The sequence below is a fragment of the Oncorhynchus keta genome, chromosome 4, assembly GCF_023373465.1.
Source record: "Oncorhynchus keta strain PuntledgeMale-10-30-2019 chromosome 4, Oket_V2, whole genome shotgun sequence".
NCBI classification, from domain to species: Eukaryota; Metazoa; Chordata; class Actinopteri; order Salmoniformes; family Salmonidae; genus Oncorhynchus; species Oncorhynchus keta.
This window is the reverse complement of record NC_068424.1, coordinates 79,550,763-79,570,536: the sequence shown is the minus strand read 5'-3', so window position 1 is coordinate 79,570,536 and position 19,774 is coordinate 79,550,763. Positions and strand designations below refer to the sequence as shown.

The following is a 19,774-nucleotide window of genomic DNA, read 5'->3' as shown; positions in this document are numbered from 1 at the left end:
AGCCCACATTGTTGTCCTTATATACAGTGACTCATTAGTGGACAGAGTGACGTTTTTAAATGTGCAGAAATTAATAAAAATGTGATTATAAACGTTATTACTACATGTTGCTGGATAAAAGGCTATGTTTTTTCACCTACCCTCACCAGCAGACAATTAGACAAACCAAACACATCATAAACATGACACCTGATCATGTTGTTCCTCTGTCAGTCTGACTAACTCCGCGGCCATGTTGTCTCGGACTGCCGCACCGCACCTGAAAGCAGGATATTGGTAACCTGACGCCTCTACCTGTTTACCGCCTCCACCACAGTGACTAGTGATGGACTGTGAGAGCTTCAGAGGCAGGGGACGTTAGTACGACGTAGGTGGCAGTATCAACAGGACTCCGGACAAAAGTCCACGTAAATTAGTCTTACCTCTACCTTCACATGAGTTTCTACTTGTTATTGGGACTTTAATTGTTACAGAATTTCGCCTGGAAAGCACTTTGTGCTGACATCTATCATAACCATCGAACTCAGCATTGCAGTGGGAGCTAACAAAGCCAAATGAAGATCTACTGCAAAAGGAGAACCACTTTCTGTCTGCCGTTAGTCTCCAACTGATACATGTGTACCACATCACAAGGAGGGTACAAGAAGATGCCCGTTCAGATACCAGACGATACAGACTTTACCTCTTTCAAGGAACAATGTGAAAACCAGGAAGGATGGACAGCGCGCTACAGCAAGGGAAACGTGACGGTGTGGTGCAGGGATGAAGAGTGTAAAACGATCCAGAAACTAAAGGCAAGTGTGTCGCTACGACAGATTCATTCCGGTACGTCTGGTGCTGTGCTTTACGCACCGCGGAGAGGAGAGAAGACTGGACGTGTAGAACTTGAGGTTTCCAAGAGAAACTGTAGCGCTTCTCAAGATTAGTATCATTTTTTTCCCTACTGAACAGGTTTGAATCTAACGTGTGGAATCATAATGATACTTTTCCTAATGTTAAAATGAATACGATCATCAATACGTCCTGTATAAAGCCGTGTTCATGATATTGTGTCTGGAGTAGACTTGAGTAGTTAGCCTTGAGATGTAGGTTTATCTTTGTGAATAACATGGCATTGAGTAATTCCCCAGTTCATACAAAGTTTATATTTTCTGATTAGATAGGTGATTAAGTACACCAGGGTTTAGGCTTCATAATACACTGGTGACTGTTAACATAGTCAACCATAAGTTGTTACAGTATAATGTGTGCTTGTCTCTTAACCATATTAGTGGCACATAATGACAAATACTGTCAGTGTCTCTCCATCACTTGGGATGCATCTCAATAGTCTACAGTTGACTTAGAGACCCCTGGAGCATTATATTACCCATACTGCTGTGTTTCTCCTCTGCCCCCCCTTAGAGACCCCTGGAGCATTCTATTACCCATACTGCTGTGTTTCTCTTCTGCCCCCCTTAGAGACCCCTGGAGCATTCTATTACCCATACTGCTGTGTTTATCTTCTGTCCTCCCCTTAGAGACCCCTGGAGCATTCTATTACCCATACTGCTGTGTTTCTCTTCTGTCCTCCCCCTTAGAGACCCCTGGAGCATTCTATTACCCATACTGCTGTGTTTCTCTTCTGCCCCCCTTAGAGACCCCTGGAGCATTCTATTACCCATACTGCTGTGTTTCTCTTCTGTCCTCCCCTTAGAGGCCCCTGGAGCATTCTATTACCCATACTGCTGTGTTTCTCTTCTGTCCTCCCCCCCTTAGAGACCCCTGGAGCATTACATTACCCATACTGCTGTGTTTCTCTTCTGTCCTCCCCCTTAGAGACTCATGGAGCATTCTATTACCCATACTGCTGTGTTTCTCTTCTGTCCTCCCCCCTTAGAGACCCCTGGAGCATTCCATTACCCATACTGCTGTGTTTCTCCTCTGTCCTCCCCCTTAGAGACCCCTGGAGCATTCTATTACCCATACTGCTGTGTTTCTCTTCTGTCCTCCCCCTTAGAGACTCATGGAGCATTATATTACCCATACTGCTGTGTTTCTCTTCTGTCCTCCCCCTTAGAGATCCCTGGAGCATTCTATTACCCATACTGCTGTGTTTCTCTTCTGTCCTCCCCCTTAGAGACCCCTGGAGCATTCTATTACCCATACTGCTGTGTTTCTCTTCTGTCCCCCTTAGAGACCCCTGGAGCATTCTATTATCCATACTGCTGTGTTTCTCCTCTGCCCCCCTTAGAGACCCCTGGAGCATTATATTACCCATACTGCTGTGTTTCTCTTCTGTCCTCCCCCTTAGAGACCCCTAGAGCATTCTATTACCCATACTGCTGTGTTTCTCTTCTGTCCTCCCCCTTAGAGACCCCTGGAGCATTCTATTGCCCATACTGCTGTGTTTCTCTTCTGTCCTCCCCCTTAGAGACCACTGGAGCATTCTATTACCCATACTGCTGTGCTTCTCTTCTGTCCTCCCCCCCTTAGAGACCCCTGGAGCATTCCATTACCCATACTGCTGTGTTTCTCTTCTGTCCTCCCCCTTAGAGACCCCTGGAGCATTACATTACCCATACTGCTGTGCTTCTCTTCTGTCCTCCCCCTAAGAGACCCCTGGAGCATTCTATTACCCATACTGCTGTGTTTCTCTTCTGTCCTCCCCCTTAGAGACCCCTGGAGCATTCTATTACCCATACTGCTGTGTTTCTCTTCTGTCCTCCCCCTTAGAGACCCCTGGAGCATTCTATTACCCATACTGCTGTGTTTCTCTTCTGTCCTCCCCCTTAGAGACCCCTGGAGCATTCTATTATCCATACTGCTGTGTTTCTCTTCTGTCCTCCCCCTTAGAGACCCCTGGAGCATTCTATTACCCATACTGCTGTGTTTCTCTTCTGTCCTCCCCCTTAGAGACCCCTGGAGCATTCTATTACCCATACTGCTGTGTTTCTCTTCTGTCCTCCCCCTTAGAGACCCCTGGAGCATTCTATTATCCATACTGCTGTGTTTCTCTTCTGTCCTCCCCCTTAGAGACCCCTGGAGCATTCTATTACCCATACTGCTGTGTTTCTCTTCTGTCCTCCCCCTTAGAGACCCCTGGAGCATTCTATTACCCATACTGCTGTGTTTCTCTTCTGTCCTCCCCCTTAGAGACCCCTGGAGCATTCTATTATCCATACTGCTGTGTTTCTCTTCTGTCCTCCCCCTTAGAGACCCCTGAGCATTCTATTACCCATACTGCTGTGTTTCTCTTCTGCCCCCCTTAGAGACCCCTGGAGCATTCTATTACCCATACTGCTGTGTTTCTCTTCTGTCCTCCCCCTTAGAGACCCCTGGAGCATTACATTACCCATACTGCTGTGTTTCTCTTCTGTCCTCCCCCTTAGAGACCCCTGGAGCATTCTATTACCCATACTGCTGTGTTTCTCTTCTGTCCTCCCCCTTAGAGACCCCTGGAGCATTCTATTACCCATACTGCTGTGTTTCTCCTCTGTCCTCCCCCTTAGAGACCCCTGGAGCATTCTATTACCCATACTGCTGTGTTTCTCTTCTGTCCTCCCCCTTAGAGACCCCTGGAGCATTCTATTACCCATACTGCTGTGTTTCTCTTCTGTCCTCCCCCTTAGAGACCCTGGAGCATTACATTACCCATACTGCTGTGTTTCTCTTCTGTACTCCCCCTTAGAGACCCCTGGAGCATTCTATTACCCATACTGCTGTGTTTCTCCTCTGCTCCCCCCTTACAGACCCCTGGAGCATTCTATTACCCATACTGCTGTGTTTCTCTTCTGCCCCCCTTAGAGACCCCTGAGCATTCTATTACCCATACTGCTGTGTTTCTCTTCTGTCCTCCCCCTTAGAGACCCCTGGAGCATTCTATTACCCATACTGCTGTGTTTCTCTTCTGCCCCCCTTAGAGACCCCTGGAGCATTCTATTACCCATACTGCTGTGTTTCTCTTCTGTCCTCCCCCTTAGAGACCCCTGGAGCATTCTATTACCCATACTGCTGTGTTTCTCTTCTGTCCTCCCCTTAGAGACCCCTGGAGCATTCTATTACCCATACTGCTGTGTTTCTCTTCTGTCCTCCCCTTAGAGACCCCTGGAGCATTCTATTACCCATACTGCTGTGTTTCTCCTCTGTCCTCCCCCTTAGAGACCCCTGGAGCATTCTATTATCCATACTGCTGTGTTTCTCTTCTGTCCTCCCCCTTAGAGACCCCTGGAGCATTCTATTACCCATACTGCTGTGTTTCTCTTCTGTCCTCCCCCTTAGAGACCCCTGGAGCATTACATTACCCATACTGCTGTGTTTCTCTTCTGTCCTCCCCCTTAAAGACCCCTAGAGCATTCTATTACCCATACTGCTGTGTTTCTCCTCTGCTCCCCCCTTACAGACCCCTGGAGCATTCTATTACCCATACTGCTGTGTTTCTCTTCTGCCCCCCTTAGAGACCCCTGGAGCATTCTATTACCCATACTGCTGTGTTTCTCTACTGTCCTCCCCCTTAGAGACCCCTGGAGCATTCTATTACCCATACTGCTGTGTTTCTCTTCTGCCCCCCCCCCCCTCCTTAGAGACCCCTGGAGCATTACATTACCCATACTGCTGTGTTACTCTTCTGCCCCCCCTCCTTAGAGACCCCTGGAGCATTACATTACCCATACTGCTGTGTTTCTCTTCTGCCCCCCCTCCCCTAGAGGCCCCTGGAGCATTCTATTACCCATACTGCTGTGTTTCTCTTCTGCCCCCCCCCCCTCCCCTAGAGGCCCCTGGAGCATTCTATTACCCATACTGCTGTGTTTCTCTTCTGTGTTCCTCCTTAGAGACCCCTGGAGCATTACATTACCCATACTGCTGTGTCTGCTCTAATACACTCTCTCCTATACTGTAACACTCACTAGATAAATAACTGCTGAGGTTTCTCATCTTCTCATCTTGCAGCAAATGCTTGTTGATACAACAGTAGTTTATTCAGTCTCAGAGCATCACGTCTTGTGAATAGGGCTGACATAATGATAAGCTAGGGAAGAGGAGGAGAGAAAGCGATAGAGAGAGAGGAGAAGGGGCTTATCAAGGATGATGAAGAATGATGAAAGTCCTAAATGATTAAAAGGAGAGCTTCCTCTCATTTATGATCATTTAGGACAGCAACGTTATGCAGTACAGTGTACCAAGAATTTTGCGGTTTCCAAAAACATTGCAAAATGGTTCCAAAAGGGTTCTTCGGTTGTCCCCAAATGAGAACCCTTTTTGGTTCCTTATAGAACCCTCTGTGGAAAGGGCCTTACATGGAACCCAGAAGGGTTCTACCTGGAACCAAACAGGGATCTTCAAAGGGTTCTCTATGTGGACAGCCAAATAACCCTTGTAGGTTCTAGATAGCTCCTTTTTGTCCTAAAATACTCATCAGTTCCAGAGGATTCGTTCATATTTCATGGAAGGTTTGTTATTGCACCATTGGATAGGAATTCAGGTGGATCCCAATTCTGCACTACAGTATAGCAGTATAGTAGTATAGCAGTATAGCAGTATAGTATATCAGTATAGCAGTATAGTATATCAGTATAGTAGTATAGCAGTATAGCAGTATAGTATATCAGTATAGCAGTATAGTAGTATAGTATAGCAGTATATCAGTATAGTAGTATAGCAGTATAGCTGTATAGCTGTATAGTATATCAGTATAGTAGTATAGCAGTATAGTATATCAGTATAGTAGTATAGCAGTATAGTAGTATAGCAGTATAGTATATCAGTATAGTATATCAGTATAGTAGTATAGCAGTATATCAGTATAGTAGTATAGCAGTATAGTATATCAGTATAGTAGTATAGCAGTATAGTAGTATATCAGTATAGTAGTATAGCAGTATAGAAGTATAGCAGTATAGTATAGCAGTATAGTAGTATAGTATATCAGTATAGTAGTATAGCAGTATAGTATATTAGTATAGCAGTATAGCAGTATAGCAGTATAGTATAGCAGTATAGTAGTATAGCAGTATATCAGTATAGTAGTATAGCAGTATAGCAGTATAGTATATCAGTGTAGTAGTATAGCAGTATAGTAGAATAGTAGTATAGTAGTATAGCAGTATGTCAGTATAGTAGAATAGCAGTATAGTATATCAGTATAGTAGTATAGCAGTATAGTATATCAGTATAGTAGTATAGCAGTATAGTATAGTAGTATAGTATATCAGTATAGTAGTATAGCAGTATAGCAGTATAGTATAGCAGTATAGTATAGTAGTATAGTATATCAGTATAGCAGTATAGCAGTATAGTAGAATAGCAGTATAGAAGTAAAGTAGAATAGCAGTATAGTAGTAAAGTAGAATAGCAGTATAGCAGTATCGTAGAATAGTAGTATAGCAGTATAGCAGTAAAGTAGAATAGCAGTATAGCAGTATAGAAGTATAGCAGTAAAGTAGAATAGCAGTATAGTAGAATAGCAGTATAGCAGTAAAGTAGAATAGCAGTAAAGTAGAATAGCTGTAGAATAGCAGTATAGCAGGATAGCAGTATAGCAGTATATTGGAATAGTAGTATAGTATTATAGTAGTGTAGCAGTATATCAATATAGCAGAATAGTAGTATGGTAGTATAGTAGGATAGTTGTATAGCAGCATAGTATATTATTATAGTATTATTGTAGTGTAGTAGTATATTAGTATAGTGGTATAGTAATGTAGTAGTATATTAGTATAGAGGTATAGTAGTGTAGTAGTATATTGGTATAGTAATGTAGTATATTAGTATAGCAGTATAGTAGCGTAGTAGTATGGTGGTATAGTAGTGTAGTAGTATATTAGTATAGCGGTTTAGTAGTGTAGTAGTATATTAGTATAGTAGTGTAGTGGTATATTAGTATAGTGGTATAGTAATGTAGTATATTAGTATAGCGGTATAGTAGCATAGTAGTATAGTGGTATAGTAGTGTAGTAGTATATTAGTATAGCGGTTTAGTAGTGTAGTAGTATATTAGTATAGCGGTTTAGTAGTGTAGTAGTATATTAGTATAGCGGTATAGTAGCGTAGTAGTATAGTGGTATAGTAGTGTAGTAGTATGTTAGTATAGGGGCGGCAGGGTGGTTAGTGGTTAGAGCGTTGGACTAGTAACCGAAAGGTTGCAAGTTCGAATCCCCGAGCTGACAAGGTACAAATCTGTCGTTCTGCCCCTGAACAGGCAGTTAACCCACTGTTCCTAGGCCGTCATTGAAAATAAGAATTTGTTCTTAACTGACTTGCCTGGTAAAATAAAGGTAAAATAAAGGTAAAATAAAAAAAATAGTCGTATAGCAATATAGTAATAATATAGCAGTATATTAGTATAGTAGTAGTATAGTAGTGTAGTAGTGTAGTAGTATAGTAGTGTAGTAGTATAGTAGTGTAGTAGTATATTAGTATAGCGGTTTAGTAGTGTAGTAGTGTAGTAGTATAGCAGTATAGTAACATAGTAGCATGGGAGTATAGTATCATGGTAGAATATTAGTATAGTGGTATGGTAGTATATCGGTATATAAGTATAGTAGCACAGAAGTATAGTAATCTAGTAGCATAGTAGAGAATTAGTATATTGGTATTGTAGTATAGCCTATGTAGACCTAATGTAGATGCATACTGTAACAAAGTAGAGCCCAAACAATCCATTCAGAAACAGAACCCTCAACACACTAGACGACATTACGCAATATGTATTCTATACTTCTATATTATATAGTAGTCCTACAGTAGGTAAGACTCGATCATCAGACCATACGTCTGTAGCAGCCAGCTATACTGTAGTCCTAGGTAAGACTAGGTCATCTGACCATACGTCTGTAGCAGCCAGCTATACTGTAGTCCTAGGTAAGACTAGATCATCTGACCATACGTCTGTAGCAGCCAGCTATACTGTAGTCCTAGGTAAGATTAGGTCATCTGACCATACGTCTGTAGCAGCCAGCTATACTGTAGTCCTAGGTAAGACTGGATCATCTGACCATACGTCTGTAGCAGCCAGCTATACTGTAGTCCTAGGTAAGACTAGATCATCTGACCATACGTCTGTAGCAGCCAGCTATACTGTAGTCCTAGGTAAGACTAGGTCATCTGACCATACGTCTGTAGCAGCCAGCTATACTGTAGTCCTAGGTAAGACTAGGTCATCTGACCATACGTCTGTAGCAGCCAGCTATACTGTAGTCCTAGGTAAGACTAGGTCATCTGACCATACGTCTGTAGCAGCCAGCTATACTGTAGTCCTAGGTAAGACTAGGTCATCTGACCATACGTCTGTAGCAGCCAGCTATACTGTAGTCCTAGGTAAGACTAGGTCATCTGACCATACGTCTGTAGCAGCCAGCTATACTGTAGTCCTAGGTAAGACTAGATCATCTGACCATACGTCTGTAGCAGCCAGCTATACTGTAGTCCTAGGTAAGACTAGGTCATCTGACCATACGTCTGTAGCAGCCAGCTATACTGTAGTCCTAGGTAAGACTAGGTCATCTGACCATACGTCTGTAGCAGCCAGCTATACTGTAGTCCTAGGTAAGACTAGGTCATCAGACCATACGTCTGTAGCAGCCAGCTATACTGTAGTCCTAGGTAAGACTAGATCATCTGACCATACGTCTGTAGCAGCCAGCTATACTGTAGTCCTAGGTAAGACTAGGTCATCTGACCATACGTCTGTAGCAGCCAGCTATACTGTAGTCCTAGGTAAGACTAGGTCATCTGACCATACGTCTGTAGCAGCCAGCTATACTGTAGTCCTAGGTAAGACTAGGTCATCTGACCATACGTCTGTAGCAGCCAGCTATACTGTAGTCCTAGGTAAGACTAGGTCATCTGACCATACGTCTGTAGCAGCCAGCTATACTGTAGTCCTAGGTAAGACTAGGTCATCAGACAGTTTCTGTCTGTCAGAAAGGAAAGGCAGGCTGTGTCTCTGATGTGACGTCCACCCAGGAGAGGTCCTGAAAAATGAAGAGTGGAAAACTGTGGTAATGGCTCGCAGCTAGTAACGAGGAAACCTGATTCCCCCCTGCTGCCAGGCCAAGAGGGTAACGGCCCTTACAGAAGGAACTCCAGCTGACCCCGTCTGAAACCCAGATGGGGTAAATAAAGAGGAAACACAGGAAATGAATGATGGATTGTTTAGAAGGATGAATGAGAAAACAAATGTTGACACCCGGAACAAACGTCAACAAAACAGGATATGATGGCTATAATATAATAATATAATAATATAATAATATATGCCATTTATCAGACGCTTTTATCCAAAGCGACTTACAGTCATGTGTGCATACATTGTACGTATGGGTGGTCCCGGGGATCGAACCCACTACCCTGGCGTTACAAGCGCCATGCTCTACCAACTGAGCTACAGAAGGACCACAGATAGATAGACCTCTCTTTATAATGCATGAATCTTTCCGGGCCAGTGATGCAATTCTTTGCTCATGAATAACAGAACGTAAAGGTAGGTATTGACGACATTCCATTCAGAGGGACCTAACCTAAGGAGGAAACCCAGTCAGAGGAGCGACTAGGCCTTCTGTTAGAAGCCAGGCCTGGACGGGGGTTGGACAGGAGGGGGATGTGATGGTGAATTATTAACTCAACCTAAGGAGGAAACCCAGTCAGAGGAGCGACTAGGCCTTCTGTTAGAAGCCAGGCCTGGACGGGGGTTGGACAGGAGGGGGATGTGATGGTGAATTATTAACTCAACCTAATGTGATTGTGTCACACCTGGCATGATAAACAGCACTGTAGTCCCTGCCCACTGATTAACTAAAGTTATCCTGTAACATTTAGAATGGAAGGAAGTGGAATGCTTATTCCGGGCTAGACCTAATGGAAGGAAGTGGAATCCTTATTCCGGGCTAGACCTAATGGAAGGAAGTGGAATCCTTATTCCGGGCTAGGCCTAATGGAAGGAAGTGGAATCCTTATTCCGGGCTAGTCCTAATGGAAGGAAGTGGAATCCTTATTCCGGGCTAGACCTAATGGAAGGAAGTGGAATCCTTATTCCGGGCTAGTCCTAATGGAAGGAAGTGGAATCCTTATTCCGGGCTAGACCTAATGGAAGGAAGTGGAATCCTTATTCCGGGCTAGACCTAATGGAAGGAAGTGGAATCCTTATTCCGGGCTAGACCTAATGGAAGGAAGTGGAATCCTTATTCCGGGCTAGACCTAATGGAAGGAAGTGGAATCCTTATTCCGGGCTAGACCTAATGGAAGGAAGTGGAATCCTTATTCGGGCTAGACCTAATGGAAGGAAGTGGAATCCTTATTCGGGCTAGACCTAATGGAAGGAAGTGGAATCCTTATTCGGGCTAGACCTAATGGAAGGAAGTGGAATCCTTATTCCGGGCTAGACCTAATGGAAGGAAGTGGAATCTTATTATTCCTAATGGAAGGAAGGGCTATTCCGGGCTAGACCTAATGGAAGGAAGTGGAATCCTTATTCGGGCTAGACCTAATGGAAGGAAGTGGAATCCTTATTCCGGGCTAGACCTAATGGAAGGAAGTGGAATCCTTATTCGGGCTAGACCTAATGGAAGGAAGTGGAATCCTTATTTAGACCTAATGTGGCTATTCTGGGCTAGTCCTAATGGAAGGAAGAATCCTTATTCCGGGCCTAATGGAAGGAAGTGGAATCCTTATTCCTAATGGAAGGAAGTGGAATCCTTAGAGGCCTAATGGAAGGAAGTGGAATCCTTATTCGGGCTAGACCTAATGGAAGGAAGTGGAATCCTTATTCGGGCTAGGCCTAATGGAAAGAAGTCTTATTCGGGCTAGTCCTAATGGAAGGAAGTGGAATTCTTATTCTGGGCTAGTCCTAATGGAAGGAAGTGGAACTTATTCCGGGCTAGGCCTAATGGAAGGAAGTGGAATCCTTATTCCGGGCTAGACCTAATGGAAGGAAGTGGAATCCTTATTCCGGGCTAGTCCTAATGGAAGGAAGTGGAATCCTTATTCCGGGCTAGACCTAATGGAAGGAAGTGGAATCCTTATTCTGGGCTAGACCTAATGGAAGGAAGTGGAATAGGCCTTATTCTTATTCGGGCTAGACCTAATGGAAGGAAGTGGAATCCTTATTCCGGGCTAGACCTAATGGAAGGAAGTGGAATCCTTATTCCGGGCTAGACCTAATGGAAGGAAGTGGAATCCTTATTCCGGGCTAGACCTAATGGAAGGAAGTGGAATCCTTATTCCGGGCTAGACCTAATGGAAGGAAGTGGAATCCTTATTCCGGGCTAGACCTAATGGAAGGAAGTGGAATCCTTATTCCGGGCTAGACCTAATGGAAGGAAGTGGAATCCTTATTCCGGGCTAGGCCTAATGGAAGGAAGTGGAATCCTTATTCCGGGCTAGGCCTAATGGAAGGAAGTGGAATCCTTATTCCGGCCTAATGGAAGGAAGTGGAATCCTTATTCGGGCTAGACCTAATGGAAGGAAGTGGAATCCTTATTCCGGGCTAGGCCTAATGGAAGGAAGTGGAATCCTTATTCCGGGCTAGTCCTAATGGAAGGAAGTGGAATTCTTATTCTGGGCTAGACCTAATGGAAGGAAGTGGAATCCTTATTCGGGCTAGGCCTAATGGAAGGAAGTGGAATCCTTATTCCGGGCTAGGCCTAATGGAAGGAAGTGGAATCCTTATTCCGGGCTAGACCTAATGGAAGGAAGTGGAATCCTTATTCCGGGCTAGACCTAATGGAAGGAAGTGGAATCCTTATTCCGGGCTAGACCTAATGGAAGGAAGTGGAATCCTTATTCCGGGCTAGACCTAATGGAAGGAAGTGGAATCCTTATTCCGGGCTAGACCTAATGGAAGGAAGTGGAATCCTTATTCCGGGCTAGACCTAATGGAAGGAAGTGGAATCCTTATTCCGGGCTAGTCCTAATGGAAGGAAGTGGAATCCTTATTCCGGGCTAGGCCTAATGGAAGGAAGTGGAATCCTTATTCCGGGCTAGTCCTAATGGAAGGAAGTGGAATCCTTATTCCGGGCTAGGCCTAATGGAAGGAAGTGGAATCCTTATTCCGGGCTAGACCTAATGGAAGGAAGTGGAATCCTTATTCCGGGCTAGGCCTAATGGAAGGAAGTGGAATCCTTATTCCGGGCTAGTCCTAATGGAAGGAAGTGGAATTCTTATTCTGGGCTAGACCTAATGGAAGGAAGTGGAATCCTTATTCCGGGCTAGGCCTAATGGAAGGAAGTGGAATCCTTATTCCGGGCTAGACCTAATGGAAGGAAGTGGAATCCTTATTCCGGGCTAGTCCTAATGGAAGGAAGTGGAATCCTTATTCCGGGCTAGACCTAATGGAAGGAAGTGGAATCCTTATTCCGGGCTAGACCTAATGGAAGGAAGTGGAATCCTTATTGGCTAGACCTAATGGAAGGAAGTGGAATCCTTATTCCGGGCAGACCTAATGGAAGGAAGTGGAATCCTTATTCGGGCTAGTCTAATGGAAGGAAGTGAATCCTTATTCCGGGCTAGACCTAATGGAAGGAAGTGGAATCCTTATTCCGGGCTAGGCCTAATGGAAGGAAGTGGAATCCTTAATAATGGAAGGAAGTGGAATCCTTATTCTGGGCTAGGCCTAATGGAAGGAAGTGGAATCCTTATTCCGGGCTAGACCTAATGGAAGGAAGTGGAATCTTATTCCGGGCTAGACCTAATGGAAGGAAGTGGAATCCTTATTCCGGGCTAGTCCTAATGGAAGGAAGTGGAATCCTTACGGGCTAGGCCTAATGGAAGGAAGTGGAATCCTTACTCCTAATGGAAGGAAGTGGAATCCTTACATAGGCCTAATGGAAGGAAGTGGAATCCTTATTCGGGCTAGACCTAATGGAAGGAAGTGGAATCCTTATTCCGGGCTAGGCCTAATGGAAGGAAGTGGAATCCTTATTCCGGCTAGTCCTAATGGAAGGAAGTGGAATTCTTATTCTGGGCTAGACCTAATGGAAGGAAGTGGAATCCTTATTCGGGCTAGGCCTAATGGAAGGAAGTGGAATCCTTATTCCGGGCTAGACCTAATGGAAGGAAGTGGAATCCTTATTCGGGCTAGTCCTAATGGAAGGAAGTGGAATCCTTATTCGGGCTAGACCTAATGGAAGGAAGTGGAATCCTTACGGGCTAGACCTAATGGAAGGAAGTGGAATCCTTATTCGGGCTAGACCTAATGGAAGGAAGTGGAATCCTTACGGGCTAGACCTAATGGAAGGAAGTGGAATCCTTATTGGCTAGTCCTAATGGAAGGAAGTGGAATCCTTATTCGGGCTAGACCTAATGGAAGGAAGTGGTTTATTCCGGGCTAGGCCTAATGGAAGGAAGTGGAATCCTTATTCCGGGCTAGTCCTAATGGAAGGAAGTGGAATCCTTATTCTGGGCTAGGCCTAATGGAAGGAAGTGGAATCCTTATTCCGGGCTAGACCTAATGGAAGGAAGTGGAATCCTTATTCCGGGCTAGACCTAATGGAAGGAAGTGGAATCCTTATTCTGGGCTAGACCTAATGGAAGGAAGTGGAATCCTTATTCCGGGCTAGACCTAATGGAAGGAAGTGGAATCTTATTCCGGGCTAGTCTAATGGAAGGAAGTGGAATCCTTATTCGGGCTACTAATGGAAGGAAGTGGAATCCTTATTCGGGCTAGACCTAATGGAAGGAAGTGGAATCCTTATTCTGGGCTAGGCCTAATGGAAGGAAGTGGAATCCTTATTCTGGGTTAGACCTAATGGAAGGAAGTGTAATCCTTATTGGCTAACCTAATGGAAGGAAGTGGAATCCTTATTCCGGGCTAGACCTAATGGAAGGAAGTGGAATCCTTATTCCGGGCTAGTCCTAATGGAAGGAAGTGGAATCCTTATTCCGGGCTAGACCTAATGGAAGGAAGTGGAATCCTTATTCCGGGCTAGGCCTAATGGAAGGAAGTGGAATCCTTATTCCGGGCTAGTCCTAATGGAAGGAAGTGGAATCCTTATTCCGGGCTAGACCTAATGGAAGGAAGTGGAATCCTTATTCCGGGCTAGACCTAATGGAAGGAAGTGGAATCCTTATTCCGGGCTAGACCTAATGGAAGGAAGTGGAATCCTTATTCCGGGCTAGACCTAATGGAAGGAAGTGGAATCCTTATTCCGGGCTAGTCCTAATGGAAGGAAGTGGAATCCTTATTCCGGGCTAGGCCTAATGGAAGGAAGTGGAATCCTTATTCCGGGCTAGTCCTAATGGAAGGAAGTGGAATCCTTATTCCGGGCTAGGCCTAATGGAAGGAAGTGGAATCCTTATTCCGGGCTAGACCTAATGGAAGGAAGTGGAATCCTTATTCCGGGCTAGGCCTAATGGAAGGAAGTGGAATCCTTATTCCGGGCTAGTCCTAATGGAAGGAAGTGGAATTCTTATTCTGGGCTAGACCTAATGGAAGGAAGTGGAATCCTTATTCCGGGCTAGGCCTAATGGAAGGAAGTGGAATCCTTATTCGGGCTAGACCTAATGGAAGGAAGTGGAATCCTTATTCGGGCTAGTCTAATGGAAGGAAGTGGAATCCTTATTCCGGGTAGACCTAATGGAAGGAAGTGGAATCCTTATTCCGGGCTAGACCTAATTCTTATTCCGGGCTAGACCTAATGGAAGGAAGTGGAATCCTTATTCGGGCTAGACCTAATGGAAGGAAGTGGAATCCTTATTCCGGGCTAGTCCTAATGGAAGGAAGTGGAATCCTTATTCCGGGCTAGACCTAATGGAAGGAAGTGGAATCCTTATTCCGGGCTAGGCCTAATGGAAGGAAGTGGAATCCTTATTCCGGGCTAGTCCTAATGGAAGGAAGTGGAATCCTTATTCTGGGCTAGGCCTAATGGAAGGAAGTGGAATCCTTATTCCGGGCTAGACCTAATGGAAGGAAGTGGAATCCTTATTCCGGGCTAGACCTAATGGAAGGAAGTGGAATCCTTATTCTGGGCTAGACCTAATGGAAGGAAGTGGAATCCTTATTCCGGGCTAGACCTAATGGAAGGAAGTGGAATCCTTATTCCGGGCTAGTCCTAATGGAAGGAAGTGGAATCCTTATTCCGGGCTAGTCCTAATGGAAGGAAGTGGAATCCTTATTCCGGGCTAGACCTAATGGAAGGAAGTGGAATCCTTATTCTGGGCTAGGCCTAATGGAAGGAAGTGGAATCCTTATTCTGGGTTAGACCTAATGGAAGGAAGTGGAATCCTTATTCCGGGCTAGACCTAATGGAAGGAAGTGGAATCCTTATTCCGGGCTAGACCTAATGGAAGGAAGTGGAATCCTTATTCCGGGCTAGTCCTAATGGAAGGAAGTGGAATCCTTATTCCGGGCTAGACCTAATGGAAGGAAGTGGAATCCTTATTCTGGGCTAGGCCTAATGGAAGGAAGTGGAATCCTTATTCCGGGCTAGTCCTAATGGAAGGAAGTGGAATCCTTATTCTGGGCTAGGCCTAATGGAAGGAAGTGGAATCCTTATTCCGGGCTAGACCTAATGGAAGGAAGTGGAATCCTTATTCGGGCTAGACCTAATGGAAGGAAGTGGAATCCTTATTCTGGCTAGACCTAATGGAAGGAAGTGGAATCCTTATTCGGGCTAGACCTAATGGAAGGAAGTGAATCCTTATTCGGGCTAGTCCTAATGGAAGGAAGTGGAATCCTTATTCGGGCTAGTCCTAATGGAAGGAAGTCCCGGGCTAGACCTAATGGAAGGAAGTGGAATCCTTATTCTGGGCTAGGCCTAATGGAAGGAAGTGGAATCCTTATTCTGGGTTAGACCTAATGGAAGGAAGTGGAATCCTTATTCGGGCTAGACCTAATGGAAGGAAGTGGAATCCTTATTCGGGCTAGACCTAATGGAAGGAAGTGGAATCCTTATTCGGGCTAGACCTAATGGAAGGAAGTGGAATCCTTATTCCGGGCTAGACCTAATGGAAGGAAATGGAATCCTTATTCGGGCTAGGCCTAATGGAAGGAAGTGGAATCCTTATTCGGGCTCAGGCCTAATGGAAGGAAGTGGAATCCTTATTCGGGCTAGACCTAATGGAAGGAAGTGGAATCCTTATTCCGGGCTAGACCTAATGGAAGGAAGTGGAATCCTTATTCCGGGCTAGACCTAATGGAAGGAAGTGGAATCCTTATTCCGGGCTAGACCTAATGGAAGGAAGTGGAATCCTTATTCCGGGCTAGACCTAATGGAAGGAAGTGGAATCCTTATTCCGGGCTAGACCTAATGGAAGGAAGTGGAATCCTTATTCCGGGCTAGACCTAATGGAAGGAAGTGGAATCCTTATTCCGGGCTAGACCTAATGGAAGGAAGTGGAATCCTTATTCCGGGCTCAGGCCTAATGGAAGGAAGTGGAATCCTTATTCCGGGCTAGACCTACCTAACCCTTCTTTATAATATCCTTCCTTCCTCTCCCCAACATGAGGAAAGGCCTGGGGCCAACATCACTGGCTCCTCTCTCTGTCCTTCCTTCCTCTCCCCAACACGAGGAAAGGCCTGGGGCCACCATCACTGGCTCCTCTCTCTCAGTCCTTCCTTCCTCTCCCCAACACAAGGAAAGGCCTGGGGCCACCATCACTGGCTCCTCTCTCTCTGTCCTTCCTTCCTCTCCCCAACATGAGGAAAGGCCTGGGGCCACCATCACTGGCTCCTCTCTCTGTCCTTCCTTCCTCTCCCCAACACGAGGAAAGGCCTGGGGCCACCATCACTGGCTCCTCTCTCTCTGTCCTTCCTTCCTCTCCCCAACATGAGGAAAGGCCTGGGGCCACCATCACTGGCTCCTCTCTCTCTGTCCTTCCTTCCTCTCCCCAACACGAGGAAAGGCCTGGGGCCACCATCACTGGCTCCTCTCTCTCAGTCCTTCCTTCCTCTCCCCAACACGAGGAAAGGCCTGGGGCCACCATCACTGGCTCCTCTCTCTGTCCTTCCTTCCTCTCCCCAACATGGAGACTACGGACCTGGGTTCGATCCCAGGCTGTGTCGCAGTCGGCCACGACTGGGAGAACCATGAGGCGGTGCACAATTGGTCCAGCATCGTCCGGGTTAGGGTAGGGTTTGGCCCAGCTATCCCACACCCCCATCCCACTCTGCTGCTGTGACCCCAAGCTATCCCACGCCCCCATCCCACTCTACCGCTGTGGCCCCCAGCTATCCCACACCCCTATCCCACTCTACTGCTGTAGCCCCCAGCTATCCCACACCCCCATCCCACTCTGCTGCTGTGGCCCCCAGCTATCCCATGCCCCCATCCCACTCTGCTGCTGTGGCCCCCAGCTATCCCACGCCCCCATCCCACTGTGCTGCTGTGGCCCCCAGCTATCCCACGCCTCCATCCCACTCTACTGCTGTGGCCCCCAGCTATCCCACTCTGCTGCTGTGGCCCCCAGCTATCCCACTCTACTGCTGTGCCCCTCAGCTATCCCACTCTACTGCTGTGGCACCCAGCTATCCCACTCTACTGCTGTGGCCCCCAGCTATCCCACTCTACTGCTGTGGCCCCCAGCTATCCCACTCTACTGCTGTGGCACCCAGCTATCCCACTCTACTGCTGTGGCCCCCAGCTATCCCACTCTGCTGCTGTGGCCCCCAGCTATCCCACTCTGCTGCTGTGGCACCCAGCTATCCCACTCTACTGCTGTGGCCCCCAGCTATCCCACTCTACTGCTGTGGCCCCCAGCTATCCCTCTCTGCTGCTGTGGCCCCCAGCTATTCCACTCTACTGCTGTGGCACCCAGCTATCCCACTCTACTGCTGTGGCCCCCAGCTATCCCACTCTACTGCTGTGGCCCCCAGCTATCCCACTCTACTGCTGTGGCCCCCAGCTATCCCACTCTACTGCTGTGGCCCCCAGCTATCCCACTCTACTGCTTGGGCCCCAGCTATCCCACTCTACTGCTGTGGCCCCCAGCTATCGCACTCTACTGCTGTGGCCCCCAGCTATCCCACTCTACTGCTGTAGCCCCCAGCTATCCCTCTTTGCTGCTGTGGCACCCAGCTATCCCACACTGCTGCTGTGGCACCCAGCTATCCCACTCTACTGCTGTGGCCCCCAGCTATCCCTCTCTGCTGCTGTGGCCCCCAGCTATTCCACTCTGCTGCTGTGGCACCCAGCTATCCCACTCTACTGCTGTGGCCCCCAGCTATCCCTCTCTGCTGCTGTGGCCCCCAGCTATTCCACTCTACTGCTGTGGCACCCAGCTATCCCACTCTACTGCTGTGGCCCCCAGCTATCCCACTCTACTGCTGTGGCCCCCAGCTATCCCACTCTACTGCTGTGGCCCCCAGCTATCCCACTCTACTGCTGTGGCCCCCAGCTATCCCACTCTACTGCTGGGGCCCCAGCTATCCCACTCTACTGCTGTGGCCCCCAGCTATCGCACTCTACTGCTGTGGCCCCCAGCTATCCCACTCTACTGCTGTAGCCCCCGGCTATCCCTCTTTGCTGCTGTGGCACCCAGCTATCCCACACTGCTGCTGTGGCACCCAGCTATCCCACTCTACTGCTGTGGCACCCAGCTATCCCACTCTACTGCTGTGGCCCCCAGCTATCCCACTCTACTGCTGTGGCCCCCAGCTATCCCACTCTACTGCTGTGGCCCCCAGCTATCCCACTCTACTGCTGTGGCACCCAGCTATCCCACTCTACTGCTGTGGCCCCCAGCTCTCCCACTCTACTGCTGTAGCCCCCAGCTATCCCTCTCTGCTGCTGTGGCCCCCAGCTATCCCTCTCTGCTGCTGTGGCCCCCAGCTATCCCACTCTACTGCTGTGGCCCCCAGCTATCCCACTCTGCTGCTGTGGCCCCCAGCTATCCCACTCTGCTGCTGTGGCCCCCAGCTATCCCACTCTACTGCTGTGGCCCCCAGCTATCCCTCTTTGCTGCTGTGGCCCCCAGCTATCCCACTCTACTGCTGTGGCCCCCAGCTATCCCACTCTACTGCTGTGGCCCCCAGCTATCCCACTCTGCTGCTGTGGCCCCCAGCTATCCCACTCTGCTGCTGTGGCCCCCAGCTATCCCACTCTACTGCTGTGGCCCCCAGCTATCCCACTCTGCTGCTGTGGCCCCCAGCTATCCCACTCTACTGCTGTGGCCCCCAGCTATCCCACTCTACTGCTGTGGCCCCCAGCTATCCCACTCTACTGCTGTGGCCCCCAGCTATCCCACTCTGCTGCTGTGGCGCACGCAGAACTGTATATGTATCAGTCACTCGCTAATGCGTCAGAGATATGGCGGAAATCCACTTATTTGCTTGTTTACGTTGTAAATTAATACACTGTGATTGGCTATTAGCTAGTATTTATATTTATATTTATGTATTTATAAAGCCCTTCTTACATCAGCTGGTATCTCAAAGTGCTGTACAGAAACCCAGCCTAAAACCCCAAACAGCAAGCAATGCAGGTGTAGAAGCACGGTGGCTAGGAAAAACTCCCTAGAAAGGCCAAAACCTAGGAAGAAACCTAGAGAGGAACCAGGCTATGAGGGGTGGCCAGTCCTCTTCTGGCTGTGCCAAGTGGAGATTATAACAGAACATGGCCAAGGTATCCAGTTTAATATTATGTACACTATACTGTATAGGGTTTAATGTGATGTACACTATACTGTATAGGGTTTAATATCATGTACACTATACTGTATAGGGTTTAATATCATGTACACTATACTGTATAGGGTTTAATATGATGTACACTATACTGTATAGGGTTTAATATCATGTACACTACACTGTATAGGGTTTAATATGATGTACACTATATTGTATAGGGTTTAATATGATGTACA

At 47.0% G+C, this 19,774-nt stretch overlaps 1 protein-coding gene across 2 annotated transcripts in view; it reads left to right on the top strand.

Annotated features, from left to right (window-relative positions):
* The first annotated feature begins 209 nt into the window (after positions 1 to 209).
* Positions 210 to 19,774, top strand: part of LOC118378381 (START domain-containing protein 10-like) — a 31,723-nt gene continuing 12,158 nt past the window's right edge. Inside the window, exon 1 of one of the 2 annotated variants that reach the window (XM_052517214.1) lies at positions 210 to 794. In XM_052517214.1, the coding sequence (XP_052373174.1) occupies positions 615 to 794 (180 nt within the window). In that variant the 5' untranslated portion in view covers positions 210 to 614. The remainder of the gene's footprint in view (positions 795 to 19,774) is intronic. The other variant, XM_052517211.1, reaches the window with a different exon arrangement.